Genomic DNA, 22772 nt, shown 5'->3' on the forward strand with positions numbered 1-22772 from the left:
CCAACCCAGCCCGCCACAATGACTTCGCTCATTTCCAAGCAGCTGGCCGAGGGCATCCTCGCCCGCCCCTTCCTCAAGTCACTCGCCATCCCCTTCGCCAACTGGTACGCCAATGCCGCCGGCCACCGCAAGCTCGGCTTGAGGTAAGCGCATCCAACCCCCGCGACCTAATTGCGACCCTGCGACACCGCACCCCGGACCGACGGCTGATCAGACGACTTGCAGGTTCGACGACCTCATCGAGGAGGAGACCGATATCGTCCAGAAGGCCCTCAAGCGCCTCTCCCCCAAGGAGTCCTACGACCGCGTCTTCCGTCTCCGCCGCGCCGTCCAGCTCTCCTACCAGCACAAGCTCCTGCCCAAGAACGAGTGGACCAAGCCCACCGAGGTAAACCGGCGCCTTCCCGACCCGAATTGAACGATTACGGACCTTGGAAGGACTAACACATGGATCACTACAGGACGTTCCCTACCTGAGCCCCCTCATCCAGCAGATCCAGGCCGAGGAGGCTGAGAAGCTGGCCTTCGAGACCATGGAGGTCCAGAAGAAGCACCACTAAACCGGCTGCCGGAGAGAGGAAACGGAAATGGAGAGCGCGCACGCCTGATGTGTAGTATTAGGGAGGGAACCGCCCGGCCGGGTGCGCGATGGGCCGAAAAAAAAATATGCGGCGATTTTTAGACCCGAGGAGGATATAGAGACAGGCCGGGCGGTTCGTGTACCTTATGTATAGACCTCGGGGGTTTATTTTTCGTCTGTCAATTGGAACACCCTGCTACAGTTCAAGGTTTTGCCGCGCCCATAGTACCAATTGATGACTGCTTGGACTTTGGGATATGTCAAGGACCCTCGCCCCCCGGCTCGGGCTGGCGGACTAGCTGACAAAATGCGCACTCTGATTGGTCAGTGCTGCCCGACCCACACAACAACACCAAGACTACCTACCTATGGACAATGAATGGCAACGACCGTTGCAAGTTTCAAGATACACCGATATGACGACTTCCACCCACTGGGCCATGATGGTTCAACGAAGGAACTCTGGAATTATGTAAGACGCGGCGTTTGATGCCTCTTTCACGGAAGCGTAGTCATTAATTCATCATTTAAAGGGCCCAATGCTTTCAAAGTACCAAGTACCACTTATCATGAAGCAGTATGTGATGCCTGCAATGTAATCAATCGACCATGTTCATGGCACCAGGCTTCTATTTCCATTACACACTCAGCGGTCTCCTGTGAAATCAACCACGGATTTCCTTCTCCACAATGCCTCAATCCCTTCGAGTTGCGACGAAGTCCACTCGATGAAATTGCTATTCGGAACTATCCCTTGGCAACCCGGACATAAAGCTTCAGCCAAATTTTCGGGTTCAGAGCTCTTGTCACAGCAGAATAGTTATGAAACGTGTTCGTTATTCTAGCAGCGAGCAGCTTGCATCGCTCTAGCATCTTTTCTTTGTTTGAAAGTTACCAAAGGGAGCGATGCTTCGTGAACGGATTTCACCATCCCTCTTGTCTCTGAATTATTCTGCTTGAATAATACGACGACAGCGGTTCAACGAGTTAATTGCAGGCCATTAACTGTTGGAGCTTATACTCTATTTGGTATGTCTTCTAGTCCTGGGAACCGAATTATTTACTGAAATCCAAGCGCATCGAAAACTGTGGGTTTTAAGCTGGAATTCTTGCTCCAAGTGTGGCTTTTGTAGTTGCGGAAGACGATGACGGAAAGCTGAGGTGTTTATACACATCTTGACAAAGTGTGAGAGCTTACCGCCCCCCCTGAGGACATCTTTCTAGGCGCTGACACAACTCCAAAAGCCAAGTCCATGCAAGACTACGTGAAGATGGCCTCGCTCAAAACCTGGCACTGATTCTGTAAGCCAAACCAGATGATGACCTCAGCGTGGAGGAACGCTCAACTAGGTGCCCCAAGGATATTCCAGGATCTTCATGAATCTGAGCCTCTACTCTGTTCCTAAGGCGACCGTGAATCGTAAGTAGAAAAGCGAAACCTATCCTTGACTATTATCTGCGGTTGCTCCCAAGAAGACGATGAAGATGAACGACGGTATTCGAAATAAACCCCTCACACCAGCCCAAGTACCAGTCTGGGCTCGAGTCTCAAAATGATGGCTGCTGTTAAGCCCAACCACCTACGAACGATAGCCTACCCCTATTGCGGCTGCTGGAAACTGTGTTTGACGGACATCACTCCCTATTTAAAACTAAGAGTATAGCCTAAAGTTGCCTTCCGTGATTCCATAGAGCGGAATGGAGCGCAGGTTAGGTAGGCTGCCAACCAAAATCGTACTCGTCTCGTGTATAAGTGATATCCTAGCCGCAACGAGAAGCCGACTGTTGCCGTCATGGAATGCTACGTTACGCTCTGGTACCATCGCCTTCATCCCTTGTCGCCTTCATCCCCTGATTATCAGCACAGCGTCTATGTAACATGCTGATTCCACAACCTCTATCTAGCTCGTCCGCTGGTAGCCATGCATTCGGCTGATGTGAGAGAAAACAAGACCGCAATAAGATACTTTCTCGCGTGTTCAAGATCCCGGTTCTCGCACTATGATCATTGGGTGAACAAACTTCTCCCTCCATGCTTGACTGGAATATATAAGCATTGGTCCACGAAGCCACAGCACAGTTAATCGTTGACGTTGGTATGCACAACATATGGTTTTTAGTGACCTTTGCAGTGCCGATCGAGTCTCTTCACTACCGCGTAGTCAAGACATCCTTGATCCATCCATGAAGTGGAGAAGAATATGCGAACAGGAAGTAAATAGAAACTTACAAGTATCCCAGACCGACCGTGAGAGAAGTAACAACACAATACGGGGGTAGGTGTGCGCGCGTAAATAGGCAGAGTCCAGTTGGCGTAGGGGTATTAGACACTCACAACCCCAAACACAACCACATTTATGAATAGCAATCGGATTTCTACGCCCGTATCGGAAATTGTTATTTAAAATTTGTCCTTCGGTATTATCGTACGAGTATACGTAACACAATACGCAGCATCTACATAGTCACCGTGTCAGACATACACGCCAGCTATGCTCTCTCCCACCCAAAGCCTTTCAGACATTAGCTGTTTAACTTCATTAAGTAAGTCAGTCAGTCTGGTACCCGTCTATTGTTCTTAAAAGACAAGCTCTCTAGCTGGCCTTGGTCAGCTTCTTTTATATCAGCTCCTTTTATACACGGGCGGATTTACGGATTGATGGTCACATCCTCATCCGCGGCCCATCCCAGAGGACAGCATCAATCGCATGTCATAGAACCTAGGTGGTCTTTATCAATCTGTGCAGTGTTATATGACAAACACCTCTATAAAACTGTTTGTGAACGTTGCAAAAGTCTCTCGTCACAGCATTAATCCAACAGTAGTAGTACTTCCTCGGCATTCGATCTTTTCCAGAAGTTCTCTGTCTCGCAAATCACGGGGCCCCACTAGGTCTTGGGACATGATATGCATAAAATCGTCCTGCTGGAATGGTATCAGATGAGAATAATCTTCAATAAGTGCTAAATCACCTAGTCAGAATGACGGACGATACCATTGTTGTTGACAAGCATCCGGACAGCTTCATGGAAGTCGGGAAAGCTCTTTTGACTCACCTCTAGCCCTTTTCTCAGTTGGACATTAACACATTCATGAATATTAGAGAATGGTACGTCCTACATGCTGCCATGGTGTCCATCGTTGCCGTTCTTCGGCAGGTATCCCGTCATATAAGAAAGTCTTTGTTAATTAAAACAGAAAGTTGCGATGGAAGTAAAAGATAACTTTACCACAGTATCTGACGCTTGCCCAGGATAGCTTGGTCGAGATCCACACTCCACGACAGTGTACAGCCACATACTGACAGCAGTTCAACCTGCATGAGCGAATCGATACCCAGCCTGTGAAATTTAAAAATGGTTATAAATGCGGTGACCACCGGTCTCTAGAGAAAGGAGCAGCAACAATGATTCCTTCGTCGGTTTTCTTATTCTCATCCTCCGGGACCGAATCTGAAGCACATATAGCAGGCGATATACATAGACAAGCATGCTCCATTCACCTCCACGACATCGGCACACAACCCCCCAGTGTATTCCTTCCAAATACCTCGCCAGTCAAGAACAACAACACTACCAGCACCCATCCAAGAAACATGTAGAGGCGCAGAACCAGAGCAACTTAGAAAAGCCGCCCAAACATGCAATTGCTTGCTATATAACTTGCGTCTACGCGCCCCTCGTGAAAAAAAAGCACGATAAGACCGGTTTGTACCCCTCTCCTGAGGCAAGCTTCTTTATGTGCCTCCCCCAAGCAACAACATAATCATGGCAAACAATTGGGCCTCGTCACGTCAAAAAAGCGTTCAACATGAAAAGACAACATTCCTGTCTTCATCCTTAGGTTTTACCCATAAGCCCATCATTTCGTTTGCCAAACCCCTACTATCCTCCCCCCCCCCCCAGCAAAAAATCAATGATGATATAAGAGGGGAATGAATGCTCTATGCCAATGGATTTTTGCTCTCGAAACACTGTTTCCCAACCTTGCGAGGGGTTTACGCTTCTGGACCCTCGCAAATGCAGAACAAAAAATAACAAAGAGAAAAACCGCGAGCCTAAGAGGCTTTTGTGTGTGTGTGTTTATGTGTACATGGGTAGTGGTGGTCTATGGCCATTTGACGTCGGAACTGGGAGCCCTACTCCGTCGCTTCCCGCTCGCGCTCGCTGATGGGGCAGGCGACGCAGCCGGCGCGGACACCGCTGACGGATTCCTGCTCAAGTTCTCCTTGTTCGACATCGAGCTCTCTGATCGTATCAGTGGGGGCTGCCCCGACGAGCTTGAGCTGGTCGGCCGTGCGAATGAGTGGCGAGGTAACCTGCTCTTCCCCCCGGATGATCCGTTAGGTATGGTTATGCCCGCCGATACATCGCCGCTAACCCTCCTAGGGATGCCCGTGATGCCGTCTCTGCTCCGCGGTCGGTAGAGAATAGCTTCCCGCTCCTGGACCGCGGTCCGTCGTGGGCTGGCCGCCACTTCAATGAACGGTCCCCCAGAAGGCATTTGTGATAGTCGGGGGTGGCGTGAATGAGACTGCGTGGGCGTCGCGGGCATCGACATAGCTGAGTGCAGTCCTGGGGGTGTATACGAAGACTTCCTCCTGGGCCCGGACCCGGAGCGCCGAGAAGCCACAGAGCCTGATGAGCCCTTTCTTTCGGATGGCATATCGTACAGTTCGCTGTCGTTGTGCGACTTGACCAACTCTGACGCAAGGTTGCGCACCAGCACAGCAGAATCCTTCTCTGCCAGAGTCTGGATGGCATCGAACAGAGAGCGTACCTGCTTGATGTTGAGAGAGCTGCTGCCGTTGCCCATGCCGAGCATTTCTGAGTCGCATGCGTCCATTATGTTGCGGACGAGACGGAGAAGATTGAGTCGAACAACCGCCTTCTTGTGCCCCAATCTCTGACCGATACCAGCAAACATTTCTGGCTTCGCGAGAGAGCCAGCGATGGACGGGCTCAACCGCAGAAGCTTCAAAAGGGGTTCCAAAAGGTTGGCGTCAAATGAGTTGAGCTTGTTTGTGTGGAAGCAGGCGACGATTGCGTCCGTGAACTTGCCGTCGAGAAGGTGACTCTCGACCTTGGCAGTCTCCTCCTGGAGCCAGATGAAAATGGCGTCCAAAGCTGTTACCTGCCAGTACTGGTCTGCCAAGAGAGACACGTAAAAGTCCAAGCCCTTGTTTTGCCACAGGTACCTGCGACCCTTGATTCCTGAATGGGCCATGTCGCAAAGAATAGGGAGGGCAAACTCCTTAGGCGGACGATCAGTCTGCATAATCTTCATCAGCAGGGGAATGATACCGCCAACGGCAGCATCTTCTTGCCGTTCCTTGCTAAGGCGACAAAGGTTAAAGAGAGTATTCAAGACCTGATTGCAGATCTCTCGGAAGTGGCTATGCCCCTTCTTCATGCTGTAGCTGAGAACGTCAATCAGGAAGTCGATGGCATCCGCTGTGTGTAGCGTTTCTATCGTCGTGGAAAGCATCGACAGGTTCTTGATGAACTTGAGCATCGTAATTTGGTGGTTTGGTGTCATTCGTCGCAAGTCTTTCAGTACGCTCTTCAGCACCTGGCGATCGGCTACGACCTCCTTGACATAGTTCTCGGCCTGGGAGAAGAGGTAGAAAATGTTGACGATGCGGCCCTCGATGAGTTCCGAGAGCTCATCTTCTCCCTCCTCATCGAGAACCCTGTGGAGCACCAGAGCAAGGGGATAAAGGATCTTGCTTCTGGAAAAGATTCTGCAAAAGTCGTTCTTTGGTGTTGGCCCCTGGAGTTCGAAGACGTTCCAGATGCCGTTGACGCCAATCAGCACCAGATCCCGTGCATCATCAAAGTCTTCGTCCAGGAACTCAACGAGAACATTGAGACCTCCGGCACTGACGAACATCTGTAGGGTAAGGGTTGATGTCTGGTACATCTGACGAACAAACGCAGCTGCTTCCAGTCTGATCTCGTTGGAGTACTGCCTCGCCGAGAATTTGGTGATGATGGGGATGCCACCGACGAAACATAGATTCTCCTGAATCTCAACGTCGTCCAGAATGATCTGAACTAGTGTTAGAAATCCTAAACATCACGCCCTCTGCAGAAAACTCACAGTGTTGACGACTTTCAAGAGCGCCAGAATCATCTGTTGTCTGCTCTTGACCGTGCAAGGCTCGAGAATCTCGAGGATTGGCAACAAGCCATGCGCGCTGAGAATCAGGTCCTTGACGTCCCCGTTCTCCCATAATAATGCGAACTGCAGCCAAGATTAGCATTTAGCCTCCAGTGAACGATAACGAGCCAGCCATACCAGGTCTTCAGAGAGATCGCTCAGCCGCTCCTCGCCCTCAGACGTCTTGAGTGATCGTACAAGCTCCTCCACCTTCTCGGCAAGTCTCGCGTGCCGGTCCCTCGCAATGTTCGCTTCAAGGTCCATTTCATCCCAACCGGGGTCCATGGAGGCAAATGGGTCGTCTTCGTCTTCCTCATCTCCCAACCAGGAGTTGTTCGACAGCTTCGACAACAACATGAGGCCACCGTCTTCTGAACCTCTATCGCTTTCTTCCCGCTCGGTGACCGCATCCTCGGGACCGAAAATGTCAGAAAAGTCTTCGTCGCCCTCGTCCTCGGCGAACTTTTGAATCTCAATTGAAGAACGGGTTCTTCGCATAGGCCGATCTGGTAGCACGGATGGACGCAGCTTCTGGCCAGTTGGCCGTCTTGAGCTCCCTGGCAGTGGCGACTGTGTCGAGCGAGGCAGACTTGTGAGGTCTGACGGGTGAAACAGTTGAGGCGAATCAACTTGCTGTTGCGCGTTAACTCGGCTCGTATCAACAGTTCCAAATACAACATACCTTTTTTACAAATGGATTCAACTTGTTGTCGTTGAAAACCGTATCATTATCAAAGAAAAGATCAGAGTAGTCATCCACATTTTGCTCACGATACGCCAGGTCAGGCGGCGCGGGGATCTCAAACTTGCTGGGGCCGAGCTGCTGTTTGCTGGGAGACTTGGGCCGAGACGAATTTCTTGAATGCTTCCGAGGGCTAGACTTGGGGGGAGACTGAAGCTTCATCGGGTCTGCATATTTGTCGCTCTTTTTGCGGGGCGTAGGGCGAATCGTCTGCTCCTGGTAGTCAATGTCGTTGAACCTCGGCCCCTTGATGGTCAGAAGCTCGCCCTCGAAGTCGTCATCGTAACTCTCGGAATCGTTCCGTGGATCCGTGATGGAAGCAAACGCCTTGAGCTTATCAGCAGACAGCAGCCCGCCAAAGTTATCCTGCGGCTTCAGGTGGGGTAAGTGTAGCGCGCTTGGCGAGATGGCTGTCGCGAAGTCGTTGTCCCAGTTGTCATCGTCTAGTCGCAGGTCAACATGCTTCCCCTCATTGGCAGCCCCCAACAGCCGGTGATGCTCACCTGCAAGCTCAGGAGACCTGAATGCCTCAGGGGTTCGTCTCGGTTTCGCAAGGGCCAACGGTCCTTTGGGTTGTGTGATCAGGTTCGGCCGGAGCGGTTCGTTGGCGCTGAATCTCGACCCGGGATGTCCTTGCAGTCCGGGAACCCCGCTGTCGGAACCGGTGGAAGCCCTAAGTGAGGTCTCGGACGACTTGAGAGCCTTGTTCCACTGCTTGACTTCCTCCACGGCTTGGCTGAAATTAGCTGGCGCCTTGGAGACGGGCGCGTCGCTCCTTCGGCACCCGATGATCCATGCGTGTCGCAGAAGCTTTTTGGCCGTCACTCTGAGGTTTGGGTCTTTCTGGAAGCATTGCATCAAAAAGTCTCGTGAGGCCTGCCAAATGTCAGCTACAACGGCAAACCCTTTTGTTCGAAAAGGGGGCACCAACCGGAGAGATGCCCTCGGGTAATGGCGGGTGGTCATCGTTGACGATTGCAAACAGTGCTGGCATGGCAGCCAGGTTGTGGTACGGTGGTCTGCCTTGCAGCAGTTCGATGACGGTGCATCCCACACTCCAGATATCAGATGCAGGACTGGCGCCAGAGAGCTGAATGATTTCAGGCGCCATCCAGTACGGCGTTCCCACGACTTGTGCCTCTTTGTCTTGCCCACCAGCAAGCGTGCTCGTCGACACTCCAAAGTCTGCAAGCTTGACCTTTCCGTCCTTGGTGGTGAGAATGTTGGCGCCTTTGATATCGCGATGGATGACTCCCTGATCGTGCAGGTACTGTAGTCCTTGCAAGACTTGTGTCGTGTAAACGCCGACCAGATTCTCGGGGAACTTGCCGTAAGACTTGCAGATCGAATGGAGTGAGCCGTTTTCGCAGTACCTGCATCCTATGTCAGCCATGTTCGGGGCAGGATGAGGGTCAAACTCACTCAAGGATGATGTTGAGGCAGTCCGCCGACTTGACGAAGCCGATGTACTTGACAATGTTGTCATGCTGAGTCGAAAGTCAGTCTATACGCCCCACAACGAAGCTGTTAGAAACACCTACGTGCAAGTTCTTCAAAAGATCGATTTCGGACTGGCAAGGTTAGTGTCCATAGATCACTTTTAGACACAGAGTCTGTGGCTGTCCATACCTCAATCATGCGCAGCTCGCTCTTTGGCAGGTCAGCAAGCTTGATCTGCTTGACCGCGACGGCCTCGCCCGTCCCCCAATTGAAGGCCTTGTAGACGGACCCGAAAGCTCCCTTTCCAAGACACTCTCCCAAACGCTGCAGTCGGTTCTCGTTAGCCGCATTGCCCCACGGTGTAAGCTCGTCCGCAAGCCCACTTGGAGCCTCGTCAGGCTGATGTACGCACATAGTCCTTCAATCCTGGGTCCTGCAACGCCGAGCTCTCTTTCGGTCCAGATCTTTCCTTCCGCGGGGTTCCTGGGCCCCTCTCGCGCGATGCCACCACGGCTGCCCTGCCGTTCACATGGTACTGCCGTTCAACGGAGGAGGACCCCGACGAGGGTGGCGAGGGGTTCGGCATGGCTGACGTCGAGGCGACCTGGCCTACGACCGGGGCTATGTCGCGGGATCGAGATCAAAGGCTCGGTATGATGCCCGGGGTGGGCGGAGGAAGTTCCGCGGAAAGTTGTGGGACTTTCGGCTCGAAAATCGGCGGGGGAAGGCTGTGTCGTGATCTCTCAGCTGTAGCGGTTACGGCGTGGGTGTGAGGGCGCGCGACACATTGCCCAGCAGCAGGACGGCATCCCAATCAGTGTAGCCCAAAGACAATTCGGCTCCCTCTGTATTGTTTCTCGTTCGGTCGGTCTCGTCACAGCAGCTTCGTACAGTCCATAAAGGATTTCAACAGGCGTTCGGCGGGGAGGGCGAAAAAGAAGCCGGGTCGGGTCGGGTCGTGTCGAATATCGAGGCGAAAGCAGTGCGCAGCAGGCGTAGAATCTCCAAATATCGACACAACAGGCGCACGCAGGCAGAAATCCACAAGTCGTAGTTAGCCAGCCAACCTCAAGGCTTCCCTCGGTTCTGCAGGCAAGGGTGCAAGGAGAAGCTCGGCAATCTCTCTGGTCGTTTCTTCTCGTTTCACGTTGTGTGGTCGTTGACGGTCGTTCGGTTCGGTGGGCGGTGCGGCGGTGGAGGGGTTCTCTCGATCGGTCAACAACACACCCCAGCGTCCAACGGTAAACGAGCGGAATGGGTGGGGGGTTGTCTGTCAGACGAAAGGGAAAAAAAAAAGTTGCGATGAAAGGAAAAGGAAAATAAAATCTAGAAGACGTTCCGTGCCGGGGCCAGGACGAGAACAGAGAACAGACGAAATCTTTCCACTCGACTGACTGAGACGAGGGAAGGGGACACAAAAAAATCAAAGACACTTTGCTGGCTGAGGACGGGACGCCTGAGAGACAGAGCGAGCGAGAGAGATTTGACTGGGCTGAACCGGCATTGGGGTGCTCCAAAAAGATCAAAGGACCAAGGCCCTTCGCTGTCAGGTCGCAAGGGCAGCAGCAATGACAATGATGCGTAGGTGCCCTGCGCTGCTGAGAGGGAACCACTCTTCGCGGCGCTTGTGCCACCTCTCGCACCCGCCGCCGTCGCTATCACACCCACTACCCACTGTGCCTACAGGGGCCCCCGGCCTACCAACACACCAACACGCCAAGTGGACAGCCTTGGGGCTTCCTTCTTGGGGGCCTTGGGAACGGGCTCAGCTGCCCTGCGCTGCCCGCCGTGAGGGGCGAGCGGGGTGACTTCCATTTCCATTCCACTCTCCAAATCCTTCCAGGGCCACCCGGTCGAGAGGCCAGCCCAGCACCATGTGGTGGCCAGGCATTCGAGGTGTGCCTACTTTTAGTGAACGAACGCTGGGCAGACGCGCTAAGCACCAGGGCCACCACGCGCTAGAAGCTCTAGACGCACCCGCTAGAGCCATCCGACCTGAACTGGAAACAAAAGAACAGACTCCTTCCGGTCCATCGTCACTTTTGTCATTGCGGAACTTCTCACCTCACCTTTGGCCGCGAGCACTTCGTACCTAAAGTGAATACATCTGTCAATGTACCCTGCCTTAGACGCGCACACATTCCAGACTGCCTGAGGCTTCCCCAGACTTTCTTCCATTCTCTAAAGACGACCATCCCCAGCTCGGACGCACCAAAAACGTCACACTCGGCCGAGCGCCCGTCCTGCACATTCCATCGACTTGCTCATCCATTGACACATGAGAAGCCTGGCTCAGAAGTTTGGAGTGGGTTCATCACATCGCATCACACATCACATCAAAAAAGTCAACAGTCAACAGGGCCCTGCGCGGTTATATCGGCCGCCCGTTACTCAGGTTGCGTGGTGACAATGTGTCTCGTCTAAAAAGGTCAACAAACCCTCCCCTGCCTGCCAACGGCCGAATACAGCGGTTTACCTACCCCTACCTCTCCTCTCAAGCTTTCCCACCCCTCCCCGAGTCCCTGTTCTCCATCCAATCCCCATGTCCAAAGCCGGGCCACCGATTGACCCTCTCATTACGTCTCTTCGAGTCGCCCTTGTGCTTCCCCAAGGTCACCGAGTGATTCGAACAAGGGGGGAGTAGACACTAGGGGCGCCGCCCAAGAGAAGTGATCAGCATTTAGCACGGCAGGAAAAAAAAAAAAACCACGGAGGCTAACCCCCAGATTGTGACATGTGAGTGGCCAGCCTGGCGACCTGCATCAGCCTAAACCAACGACGTGAACGTCTCGTGAAAGCTCAGGAACCAAGGCACTACTCACAGTACAGACTAAACAGCAGCCAGCACGGGTTGCATATGCCTGATGTGATATTGTACCAGCTGCCTCGATCGATGGGATGGACAGCTTATTGACAGATACCCAGAAATGCAAAAGAAAATGGTTCAAAATACATTCCTCTGCACTGCCCTGATTAAATGGGACGTGGCCCACATCATCGTATGGATCGACTGTCAGACGAAGTATCGTTGCTGACCAGGACCTCGACAAATGTCACCTCAGACTCATTTCTGACCGGTCTCCTGAACTCAGCTGATTCGTTCGCCATTAATCAGCTTGATCTCAACATGCCTATCACGAAAATCACAACATTGAGTAGGTCAACTTTGAATTAGAGAACAGCCTCCGGCTGCCTCACCACTTCATTCTCTCATCATAATCTAGGCTCTCTTGAACCCGTACGCCATCGCGAGAACTCCCACTGGACAAAGACGCCTCTTCGCGCCGAACAAATACACGTAGTATACAGCCCGCCCATGCCGTTGCATCGCGCCGGGGACCCCATGATTTTCGCATTCGCGCCCATATCCCTTTAGACTCCAACCAATTCTGAAAATAAAAAAGAGCCCGTCGCAAGAGCCGCTGGACCCGCCTGTCGCTTTTGTTTTTTTGACGTGAAAACTGATTATGAAGATCAAATATAGCCCCCCTTTTCTAAGATTCTTCGGGCAAAGTCCTGCTGAGACCAGCGCCCGCCCACCACTCATCAGGAATGTCTTCCCTTCGGGCTAGGTTCCGCATGATCATTTGCATTCCATGAAGAGCGTTATCGTTCGGCGTGTGACTGTGACTCGTTGGAGCCGAATCGCCATCGGCGTCCGCGGCAGCTCCTCGAGACTCCTCGCTCGAATCCCTCGCAATGCGATCCAGAGCACCCGTCGGTGGGGTCAGATCACGTGTCGCGTTGCGATAGTGTCGAGCAAGTTCAAGGCGTCGACGATGCCGCATCTCGATTGCATCCCGGTCAGTGAACGGCCGGTCCGCCCGAACGAATGAAATCCTGCTCGGGTCATTGGCATCTAAATCGGCCACAAACCGCCGGTGCCTCGACGGATAGTTCATCGTCCAGTGGTCAGGCCAGCCCCTTCCCATGTGAAGATCTTCCTGTCCCTCGCTATCAGAACCGTCAACTCCGGACTCGCAGGGTTGCTCCAGAGACTCTTCGGCCATTTCAGGTCCGGTGAGAGAAGTGCGAGATGATGCGCCGGCGCTCTGTGACTGAGACGCAGATGCCGATGCCGACGCGGAAGCAAATGACGATCCGGCACTAGGAGGCTGAGGATCTGGGGTTAAGGTGGTGAGAAGCGTGTCCCACACACCATCTTCGTCTGGGCTGAGGCTCCTGTTTCGGTCCCCAAGACCGTCTGCGGTGGGATTTTCGCCCAAATGACCGAAGCGACGACGGACATAGCGGAAAGGTTGCGATTCACTGCGCGACTCTTCACGCAAAGAACGGCCAGATGCTCTGGCTGAGGTTGAGTGTTCCGGACTTCTATCAAATCGAGCAGCGACAGGAGGGGCAGGCTGCAGCATGTCAGCACAACGATTCAGTCATGTTCGACAAGCAGACCGACCATAGACATGCGAGCGACAACCTGAGCGCGGTGTCTCCGCCTCTCGACGGGATCTGTGATGATATCCATCGATGGCCTCTCATGCTCGCCAAATGCGCTGTTATACTGGCGAGAAATCTCCTCCCATATGGAACGACCTTCTTCGGCAGAAGGAGGGCTGGGAATTCTCCGAGGCGGCTGAGGCACGTTTTCCAGAGCCCAGCGCTCGCCAAAGAGCGACATCAGTTGGGCCTCTCTGGAGTCGCCGCGACTGCGCACCTCGCGCAAAGCCTCGCGTAACTCGGTACTTTCCGCGGACGGCGCCAAACGATCCGCATCGCTGGGCGGGGTGGTCCGCGGGGGTGGTGCGGCGTAGGCCTCGGGGGGAGGGGGGTGACCCGACTCAATCCATGGGTACCGGTGCCGTGGAACCGGCTCGGGGCCAGGAGTGGGGAAGTTGTCGCGAAGCAAGGCGGCGCGGCGACGGAAGGGGCGAGCATCGACGTTGCGTCGGCTTCGGCGAATGACAGAGCGAGGCTGGCGCGCAGAGGCCGACTTATCACCAAGCTTGGATGGCAGGTCGGACTCGACAGGGGCAACGAAGAGTCTGCAGATGGGGAAGTTGCAAGGTTAGCGGGGGATGTGAAGGCAGAGTGGGATGAGACCCCAGGGTACAGCGATGGGAATTGCAGAGTGTCTCGGCATCGACGAATCGAGTCGTCCATCATGTGGCCGGGAATTCGAGATCAAGTAAACGCGGACGGTATTGGTGATTTGATGACAAGAGACGAGACGGGATTGAACGAAGGCATTGGATTGGATTGATGCGGTGGGCGCGACTGATGGGCGGGCTGAAATTGAGCCAACGTCCGACCAGGCGCGGCGCAACGGCAACGCAGCGCAACCGGGCAGCGCAGGGGTGGGAAGACTTACGGGAGTCCCATCTTGAGCAACGGTGCGCAACAATATCAACGACCAAGAGCGGCAGAAATGGATGGTAGGTGGCGAGTCGCAGAATTGGATGGAGCGACTGTCGTCGTTGATGGAAATGGAGCCGTGGTCGCGATGGTTTCGCGATGCGCGAAGCGGTGCTAAAAGGCTTCGTTTTCGTGGGGCGGACGGGCGGAATGGGGGATGGAGACAGGGACGGGGACGGGTTTGAGTGAGAGGAGACTGGACTGGAGAGGCGAAAGGGAAGGGGAAGGGGGAAAAAGTGAAAGGCCAGCGTCTTTGGGGAATAGCCGCTTTACTTTCTTTTCTGTGAGTGGCTGGCCACCGTTCTGCAGCAGCCCCTGTGGCGCCCACTCTTGAAAGCAGGTCATCTTTGCCCAATCACGGCCACCCCTCTGCGAATAGTGGAGAGCGGAAAGCTTGGGTCAGGTGTGGCTGGGGGTTTTGTCGCCCCCGTTGACTGGCTGCAGCTGCCGCGTGCGCCTCGCAACCGATCGCTCTCTCTGTGGCTGCTACGGTAAGCGGCACCAACAGACACCTGCCAGCCCGGCACCTGGCCCAGCGCTCATGCGCGTGTTGCTGCCGCTGGGCTGGGCGGCCTGTTCCCGTCGTGCTTTCCGCGCGTGGGCTTCCCGCACCGCATTCACGTGTAGGTTCGACCCAATGGCGGAAAGTTCGGGTCGGTCTGACTGGACGGTATCGTCCACAGCATCCATCCAGGTAGGTGGTCGCCGGATGCGACTCCAGGACCCTGAAAATCCAAGACCCGTCCATCACCAGTGAGCTCCAGTGACTCACTCCCAGGCAGAGGAGCCACTCTAAGGAATTTGGATCCGTTGCCGGGCTACCTACCGCCCTTGTCTGCTGGCTTCCGTCCGTTCGGCTCCAGATCCGAGATACTATCGGCGATTTATTCGTATCCTCATGGCCCGCGCCTGAAGCTTCGGTTTGAAAGTACCGAAATCCCCGCCAAGCTCCCCAAACCCCAGGACCTGACCTAGCAGCGAACTGCAACATGGCCATGAAGGGCATCAGCCTCGGCCTCCACCGCATCTCGCGAGCTCTCGAGGGCGTACCCCAGAAGTGGGAGGCCATCCACGTCGCCGGTACCAATGGAAAGGGCTCAACTTGCACCTATCTGTCGGCTCTGTGCAAATCCTTCGGTATTACAAATGGCCTCTTCACCTCGCCCTACCTGGTTGAGCCCCGCGACGCCATCAAGATCAATGGTACGCCCGTACAGCAGGATGTCTACAACGACGTGAGACACAAGATTTTGGACGACGAGCAAGCGCGGCTGGCTCAGGATTCTTCTCAAGAGCAACTTTCCATTTTTGAAGTGACGACTCTCATCGCCTTTGGCGTTTTCACGCACGCCGATGTGCAAATGGGTATCGTCGAGGTCGGCCTCGGCGGACGACTCGACTCGACCAACGTCCTCAAGCGCAAAAAGGTTACCGTCATCACAAAGATCGGCCTCGACCACCAGGCCTTTCTCGGCAACACATTGCCAGAGATCGCAAAGGAGAAGGCTGGCATCATGATGTCCGGCGTGCCCTGCGTCGTTGACGGCAGCAACCCACCCGAGGTCCTCGAGGTTTTCCGGAGGCATGCCGAAAGCGTGGCCGCGCCGTTGCACCTCACCACAAACCAGACCGGTCTGCTGGAAACGCTCTACCGGTCCGAGCTAATGCCGCACCAAGCCCAGAACATGGCTTGCGCCATTACGGCTTTCCAGCTTGCGTACCCCGACTTGAAACTCTCAGCCGAGCAAGCCCTGCCGATCTTGAAGGACGTCAGTCATCTGGGCCGATTATCGTGGCTGGATGTGAGCAAGAAGCATCCCGCACGCAAGGGCAAGCCTGTTCTTATCGATGGTGCACACAACCCGCAGTCTGCGGAAACGCTCTCCACATATGTCGAGCGGCGTCTGCGAGTTGCGGATAAGCCCGTGACTTGGATAGTGTCGGTATCTAAGCAGGACGGAAAGGACGCTGGTGGTATGCTCCGAACCCTGCTGAGGCCTGGTGACAGTGTTGCTTGTGTGCCATTTTCCCATCGGGAGACGATGCCCTGGGTTGAGTCTCTGCCTCCAGCTACCCTACGTGATATGGCATCCGAGGCTGGTGCAAAGAAGTTGTACCAGGGCGACGAGAGCCTCGACGCTGCGATGAAGTGGGCTGTCGACAATGCGGACAATGGTCCTATTGTAGTCACTGGCAGTTTATATCTCGTTGGAGATGCGTACGGAGCTTATGATGAGATAGCTTGAGGCGTCAACACAATCTAAAACAAATCTCTGAAATATCCAATTCCACTTGTATCCTGCTTTGAGATATATGAGCCGGGCGTATTTGGCGTGAGCATCACCCCAGGTCTACCACGCATCCCATGACACTGAGGGCGAAACATGCCTCTCACCGCCACACGATCACATGATCCACCAGCGCGCCCACAGTACGATCAATGCAAGCCAACTCATTCTCATCAAACATACCCGCCTTGCTCATCCCCGAAATCAACCATGAGACCCCCAACTCATCTCATCGTCGTCTGCTGCCACGGCATCTGGACCGGCGGCCCCACCGACGGCCGAGACGAATCGGAGTGGCTCATTGCCGATTTCCAAGCCGGCGAGACGCCGACCTTCATCGAGCACATCAAGGCCGGTCTCACCGCGCTCCGGGATGATCCCGCCGCGGCGCTCATATTCTCCGGGTAAGCTACCCCGGCTCCCATTCCGTCTTGGCGAAGGAAACCGCACCAAAATTGTTTATATAGCAAAGCGTCTCATTGGTCTCGTGCACATTCTCTTGTCCTCAATTGCCGCATACCAGTCAAGAGATCATTGAACGTTGGAGACTAACACCCAAACCAGAGGCCCAACGCGTAAAGAGACGCCCCTCGCAGAATCCCAAAGCTACGCCAACCTCGCCTCCGCAAACGCCTACTTTGACATCTTCCCTGCAGACAACGACGACTTCACATCCCGCATCCACAACGATACCCAGGCCCTCGATTCCTACCACAACATCCTCCACTCCCTCCTCCTCTTCCGGCGCACCTATCCCGCCGCCCCCTGGCCCGCCAAGCTCACCGTCGTCAGCCACGCATTCAAGAAGCCCCGCATCGTCGACGGCCACTGCGCCGCCATCGGGTTCCCCCTCGACCGCGTGGCGTATCTGGGCATCGACCCCCCGGGCATGCAAGCCGCGCTCGCCACCACCTCCTCGGGTGATGGTGGTGTTATCCAAAAGCAAGGGGCCGTCGCAGGCGTACAGCACGCCGTGGACGAGTGGACCAAAGACCAGCACGGCGTCGGGCCCAGCCTGTCGCGCAAACGCCGCGCCCGCAACCCGTGGAATCTACGTGACAGGCTCTTCGCGAGCGAGGAGGAGAGGAGCAGAAGCGGTGTCGTGACTAGGATAATAGACGGCCACGAGGCCCTAGCGGAGGACGCCAAGAGGCCATGGGCATAATTACATACATACCCATTTCGAAGCCCAATTAATACCACCTTTTCAAATCTTTGACCTGCTCTCTGCCCCCTTCTCGGCTGCCCCATTGACGACATCCAGCAAAAACCGACACGAGTCCTCAATCATGCCCTCGCTGAACGCGTGCCCCACGCCCTCGTACACAATATTCTCAAAAACGACGCCCCCGTCCGCGTACCACGTCCTCGTCGCCTCCTGGAAGAAGTCCACAAACGGCTTCGCCTTGGAGTACGGCACCAGCTTGTCGTCCCCGCCCGAGCAGACGAGGAACTTCTTCCCCCTCACACGGGCGTCCAGCAGGCCCCGCAGGCGCTGCTGCTCAGCGGCCTCGGCGACGGCGGAGGTCGGCACGGACCCGGTCCCGAAGAGGATGCCCTTCGGGTCATGCCGCAGACACGCCGCGACCAGGTCCGGTGGGAAGTCCCTGCTGCCCAGGAACGAGGCCCCGGCGTCCTCAGCGGAGAAGGTCGCCAGCTTGGACCTCTGCGCGCGGTCCGACATCAACGCTTTTCACACCCACCATCGTCAGCACTCATGTACCTCAGACTAAGTAAAAGCAAGAAGACTCACCCATGTAATCAGGACACCCGATGATCACAACCCCGCCCACCATCCTCTCCTCCCCAAACAGCGCCTGCCACGTGCTGTGCCCGCCCAGACTCACCCCGAGCGCGACGTGCTGATCGACCCTCCACTCCCCGGCCCCGGCCCCGCCGCCGAGCTCGCTCTTGAGATACCCCTCGACGACGTCCATCAGCCCGCTCGTGTCGCTGACCATGCCCGCGACCATGGCGTACATGTCCACGGCGTGCCTCTCGTTGCCGCCGCGCCAGGACTCGTTGGCCTTGTCCGAGACGAGACGTGAGCCGTGGTTGCGCTGGTCGAACGCCACAGCGATGAGGCCGCGCTTCGTTGCCGGAGAAGAGGTGGCGGCGGCGTTGTGCTGTGAGACGATGCGCGAGGCGAAGGCGCCCATGTCCTCCTTGGCGCGACCGCGGCCGTGGTAGAGCCAGAGGACGGAGACGGCGGTTGGGCGGAGCGGTGCGAGCTCCTCGAGGCCGTAGACGTCGACGAGGAGGCCCGACATGAGGATTGTGGACTTCGAGACCGTGGGGGAGGACGACCCCGCGGTGGATTGCATCGGGTTTTGCTCCGGCATTTTCTATTCTGATTTTTTGTTTGAAGGGTCTTACGTTGATATGATACTATGAACGGAGTTTATCTGTATGTGAGGTCGGAGATGGAGTGAGGAGATAATGATATGAATTTGTACTGATTGAGAGCGGGTTGAGGTTGTGGGGTGTAAGTGAAGTTGTAGGTGGGGTGGAGAGCTGTTGCCGAGGTCGGGGTTGAGACGGACGGCGGAGCTGGGACCCATTATTCCCGTGCGGGCGCCGCTGCTTCCATGAACAGTTCGTCCCCATATAGGACTCCGGCAGCATCACGCTTCTGAGGATACGAACAATTCAAATCATCTTCTCTCAAATTTTGGCTTCTGTCGTGTGTTCAATATTGGTTCCAACCTCCGAGATGATATGTTGACCACCACTTGAGAGTGTGGTGGTCCCAGTGTGACGAATAATCATTGGAATTGCCTTCGTACATCTGAGATGGCATATAAACGAAGACCACGGTGTCAAAAACGTGGGGGCTTCGTTCCGGTGTAGATACGACTTGCGTAACCAATTGTAGGCTTGCTGTTGGAAATATATAGAACAGTTAATACTAAAAATAATTATATACCCAAACTGTACTTTATATAATTCGCAGGCGAGATCGAGGAATTTCTTACATAGTAAGGAGTGTTGTCCCGGGAGAGCCTTTTGAAGAAGCGATGAGGAACAAAAGGATAGATATGATATAGAAAAAAAGAACAAAAAAAAAGCGTATCACCGTTTTAATTCGAGGCCCTCGCGCGTTTCGAACGAGCGCCCCCCTCAGACTCAGATTGCATCTCTAGAAAGGAACTTGTTAAGCTTCGCTTTTACCGACTGGGCCGCTTAGGTGGTTTCCCTGTCGAATTGTCAAAAGCAGACCAGACGAAAGTTGGCCAAGTATCCTTGGGCTTGGGCTTGGGCTTGGGTGCCTTGTAGGTGAGGCGAGAGCAGAGGGGGGTTCTTTGTGGTTACGAGGGAAAGGGCTGCCGGTGATGGTTGGGAAGGAACGACCGGGTCTCTCATCGATGGGCAGCTATAGCTCCAGGCGATATCTTTCCCACCCGGCACGTGGTCCAGATCATTCTGCCAGACAAAGACAGGGCGAGAAGGTGACTAGATGGATCGTCGACTATTCAGGCTGTCCCATTGCTTTGCGCTCTTCGCGATAGATTAGCCACGACCGACTATCGCAGTTGGAATTCAAAGAACTGGCTTAGGCATACCCGTATTATCAAAGTGAACGGATACATAGCGGCAAATCAGAGTTGTGCTCTCAGCTAATGGGCTTAACGAAATCAGAACCTCTGTCATTACATCCACACCTCAGCCCACGCCCAACGTCGCTCACGATGCCAGACCGTAACATTATTTCCAATGCGGTGAATTTAGATGAGTTTCCTACTGCAAGATAGAAAGGCTTGAGGCAGTAATAGTAATATGCCCCCGCGCTGCCAAAGTCAAAAGTCCCGTTAAAGCCCTCCCCGCAGAATCCATAGTTAACAAAAAAAGTCGCCGTTGGAGCATGCAGACTTCCTCCCGTAACGCCGTATTGTGCCTGTCCCTGTCCCCTTTCCGTGCCCAAAGCCCTTGTATCATAACGACCCTATGTACGTTGATCAATCGGTTTTTTTTGGTGTCCTGCCCCCACATACTCGAGCAGGTTGCGCTCATTAGACCCCGAGAGCTCAGGGTGATTCGCCCATGTCCCAGGAAGACTTTCAGAAAGATGGTAGGGAGCGTTGCGTCGCTCAGTCCAGCTTCCAGTGGTTCGTCAGACCGCCGTCGTGGTCTCCCTCGCCGAGGTAAAGCTCAATGGCGTACAGACTCATGGTTGCGATCACGTTTGTCCAGCGCCACACGTTGCCGCCGGGGTCCCCGCCTCTGAGCGTCCATCCATCTGGCCCGTCGTTAGTCGAGAAGTGTTGCAACAGCAAACTCGTGTACATGGCGATGAGGATTGATGGGGAAAAGTAAGTGATGATGCCGATGAGCCAGTTGGCCGCGTCCGTATCTTCAAGAGAAGGCTCCTCCATGAGAGCTCTGGCTCCGGATTCGCGGACTGCGGGGATGATGCGGGTGGCGCAGTAGAAGACAAGGAGACGGAAAGCGAGAGAGATGATAACGGAGGGGGTGATGGTTTGGAAAGCGGCGTAAAGTAGACTGAGCGACGAGTGAACGGCGTGGGGAAGTGAGCCGAGCATGTGCAAGAGAGTTGAATAAGACGCCATGATGATTGGAGGGAGCGGCGGGAATTCGGGTTGCGACGACTGGTTGTGCTCTGCCTCTGTGTTTTCGGAGGGAAGGTAGTCGGTGAAGATCTGGTAGACGCAGAGGACGACGTATGCGAAGAGGAGCGAAGACTCGATGGGGTTTCCGCGCCCGCTGCCGATTCCATAGGCACACAGGAAGAAGGCCGTGGTCATGGTGACGCCGATGCTGATCGCATCAAAGTTGTCAATATAAGAGAAGTGGGCGACGCGCCACAGGAAGTAGACGGCACTGGCGAGAACACTGCCGGAGATAGCGAGCAGAATAATCTGGCATGACGTTAGCAAGCGTACAAGAGAACGGGGTTCTGAGCGTCGATGTCATGTCCCCGCAGGGACAATCTAGACATCTTGACTCGACCAACGGAGCTTCCACTTACAACCCAAGTATCGCTTCTTCCTCTGTTGACCAACCACTTTGTAATCTGACCCGCGGCCTGGATGACAAGCAAAGTGCAGAAGCCCTCCAACAGCTGGAAGACGGGGCTAGAGTATCTCAGAGTCTTATCCCAGCCGCCCAGGGTAATGGTCTCGATCACGCCGCCCTCGCCAAACACCCACTCGCCCCATGACGTTGTCTTGGAGCTTGTGATACTCTGCAGCGTCCTCTCCACCCAGTTGGTCGCACCGGCGTCTACAGCGAAGCGGCCGAGAGCCCAGATCAGGAGGCCGGGGATGACAATCCATTGCGACAAACGGAGTATGACATTGATGGCCCAGCGGACGCGCGACTCGGCGGGGGTGACGACGGCGATGGCGGAGTAGACGAAGTAGAAGCCACATAGGGCAAGGCTGTAGGCCAGGCCGCTGTCTCTGCCTCCTACATCGAAGGCGACGGGTATTGACAGGACTATGCTCAGCAAGAAGATGGCACTAGCGATGATGCGGAAAAACCACCACATCGGCGCGACGAGCTGGCTTGCTGGAGCCGCGCCGAGAGAGGAGGTTGTTTCTGGCAATGGCCGGCCACTTTGGCTGGCGAACCGATGTGGAAGAGGGCTCGTTCGGAGGGAGAGCGAGGGAAGAAGCGCCTGGCGGTGCTTTTCGGGGTCGTTCGAGGTAATCCGGTGGTGCGGTGCAGAGACCGAGACGTTGAGAGGACCGAGGCCGAGATGGGAGTCGAAGCAGGGAAGGGGTCGTCTCTCTCTCTCTCGATTCGTCAGCCAAGGGAGCAGCGATGCAGAGTCGGAGTTGGGGTGGTTCTACAGCGACTGAAAGCTGTAGGTGAGGCCGTGATTGTGGAACGTGGGCTTTCGCGTTCGCTCGGAGGAGAAGGAGCGCAAAGGTGGGCCGCAGTCTGGAAGCCTGGGTGATTAAATTCAACCGGGACGGGAGATTTTTGGGCGAGGTGGCAGGAAGCGCAAGCGGATGCAGACCTGCCTGGGCTCTTGGGACCCAGAGTTTGGAACTTGGGCTTATCGTTAAGGCTAAGGCCGGTCCTACTGGTGGTCCCGTTCGCCTAAGTAGGTACTTCTGGCACCTGTGAAGGTGAGGTAGGGACAAGGTGCGGTGCGTGCAAGCTCAGGAAGGCCTCCAGGTTAGCTTATCTTCACGTGGCGTTAATGACACTGGGACAGACACA

The 22772-nt window shown here is 54.9% G+C and overlaps 8 protein-coding genes across 8 annotated transcripts; 4 read left to right on the forward strand and 4 right to left on the reverse strand.

Moving 5' to 3' along the window:
* Window positions 1–18: 18 nt before the first annotated feature.
* Window positions 19–560, forward strand: qcr-7 (Cytochrome b-c1 complex subunit 7; the record flags this gene model as incomplete). Its single annotated transcript, XM_032031193.1, has 3 exons — window positions 19–143; window positions 226–388; window positions 462–560. The coding sequence occupies 3 exons, from the start codon at window positions 19–21 to the stop codon at window positions 558–560; spliced, it is 387 nt and encodes a 128-aa protein (XP_031889424.1).
* Window positions 561–959: 399 nt separating this feature from the next.
* Window positions 960–1986, forward strand: CGGC5_v006450 (uncharacterized protein; the record flags this gene model as incomplete). Its single annotated transcript, XM_066151699.1, has 6 exons — window positions 960–1052; window positions 1114–1157; window positions 1578–1609; window positions 1656–1668; window positions 1826–1882; window positions 1941–1986. 6 exons carry the CDS (start codon window positions 960–962, stop codon window positions 1984–1986), a joined length of 285 nt encoding a protein of 94 aa, XP_066009007.1.
* Window positions 1987–4719: 2733 nt separating this feature from the next.
* On the reverse strand, window positions 4720–9511 carry sepH (Cytokinesis protein sepH; the record flags this gene model as incomplete). Its single annotated transcript, XM_032031194.1, has 11 exons — window positions 4720–4899; window positions 4962–6632; window positions 6684–6827; window positions 6882–7376; window positions 7426–7928; window positions 7989–8361; window positions 8417–8858; window positions 8908–8972; window positions 9027–9056; window positions 9115–9249; window positions 9338–9511. 11 exons carry the CDS (start codon window positions 9509–9511, stop codon window positions 4720–4722), a joined length of 4212 nt encoding a protein of 1403 aa, XP_031889155.1.
* Window positions 9512–12419: 2908 nt separating this feature from the next.
* Window positions 12420–14262, reverse strand: CGGC5_v006452 (uncharacterized protein; the record flags this gene model as incomplete). Its single annotated transcript, XM_032031195.1, has 3 exons — window positions 12420–13289; window positions 13340–13925; window positions 14252–14262. 3 exons carry the CDS (start codon window positions 14260–14262, stop codon window positions 12420–12422), a joined length of 1467 nt encoding a protein of 488 aa, XP_031889425.1.
* A 1022-nt stretch (window positions 14263–15284) lies between these two features.
* fol3 (putative dihydrofolate synthetase) lies at window positions 15285–16541 on the forward strand (the record flags this gene model as incomplete). Its single annotated transcript, XM_032031196.1, has 1 exon — window positions 15285–16541. One exon carries the CDS (start codon window positions 15285–15287, stop codon window positions 16539–16541), a length of 1257 nt encoding a protein of 418 aa, XP_031889156.1.
* A 252-nt stretch (window positions 16542–16793) lies between these two features.
* CGGC5_v006454 (Uncharacterized protein) lies at window positions 16794–17748 on the forward strand (the record flags this gene model as incomplete). The annotated part of the gene is made up of 2 exons (XM_032031197.1): window positions 16794–16987; window positions 17148–17748. 2 exons carry the CDS (start codon window positions 16794–16796, stop codon window positions 17746–17748), a joined length of 795 nt encoding a protein of 264 aa, XP_031889157.1.
* A 42-nt stretch (window positions 17749–17790) lies between these two features.
* On the reverse strand, window positions 17791–18925 carry CGGC5_v006455 (uncharacterized protein; the record flags this gene model as incomplete). The annotated part of the gene is made up of 2 exons (XM_032031198.1): window positions 17791–18272; window positions 18337–18925. The coding sequence occupies 2 exons, from the start codon at window positions 18923–18925 to the stop codon at window positions 17791–17793; spliced, it is 1071 nt and encodes a 356-aa protein (XP_031889150.1).
* Window positions 18926–20671: 1746 nt separating this feature from the next.
* On the reverse strand, window positions 20672–22092 carry CGGC5_v006456 (Uncharacterized protein; the record flags this gene model as incomplete). Its single annotated transcript, XM_032031199.1, has 2 exons — window positions 20672–21460; window positions 21571–22092. 2 exons carry the CDS (start codon window positions 22090–22092, stop codon window positions 20672–20674), a joined length of 1311 nt encoding a protein of 436 aa, XP_031889151.1.
* Between the last annotated feature and the right edge of the window lie 680 nt (window positions 22093–22772).

This window comes from Colletotrichum fructicola, assembly GCF_000319635.2.
Source record: "Colletotrichum fructicola Nara gc5 chromosome Unknown KSG_Nara_v1_contig03, whole genome shotgun sequence".
NCBI classification, from domain to species: Eukaryota; Fungi; Ascomycota; class Sordariomycetes; order Glomerellales; family Glomerellaceae; genus Colletotrichum; species Colletotrichum fructicola.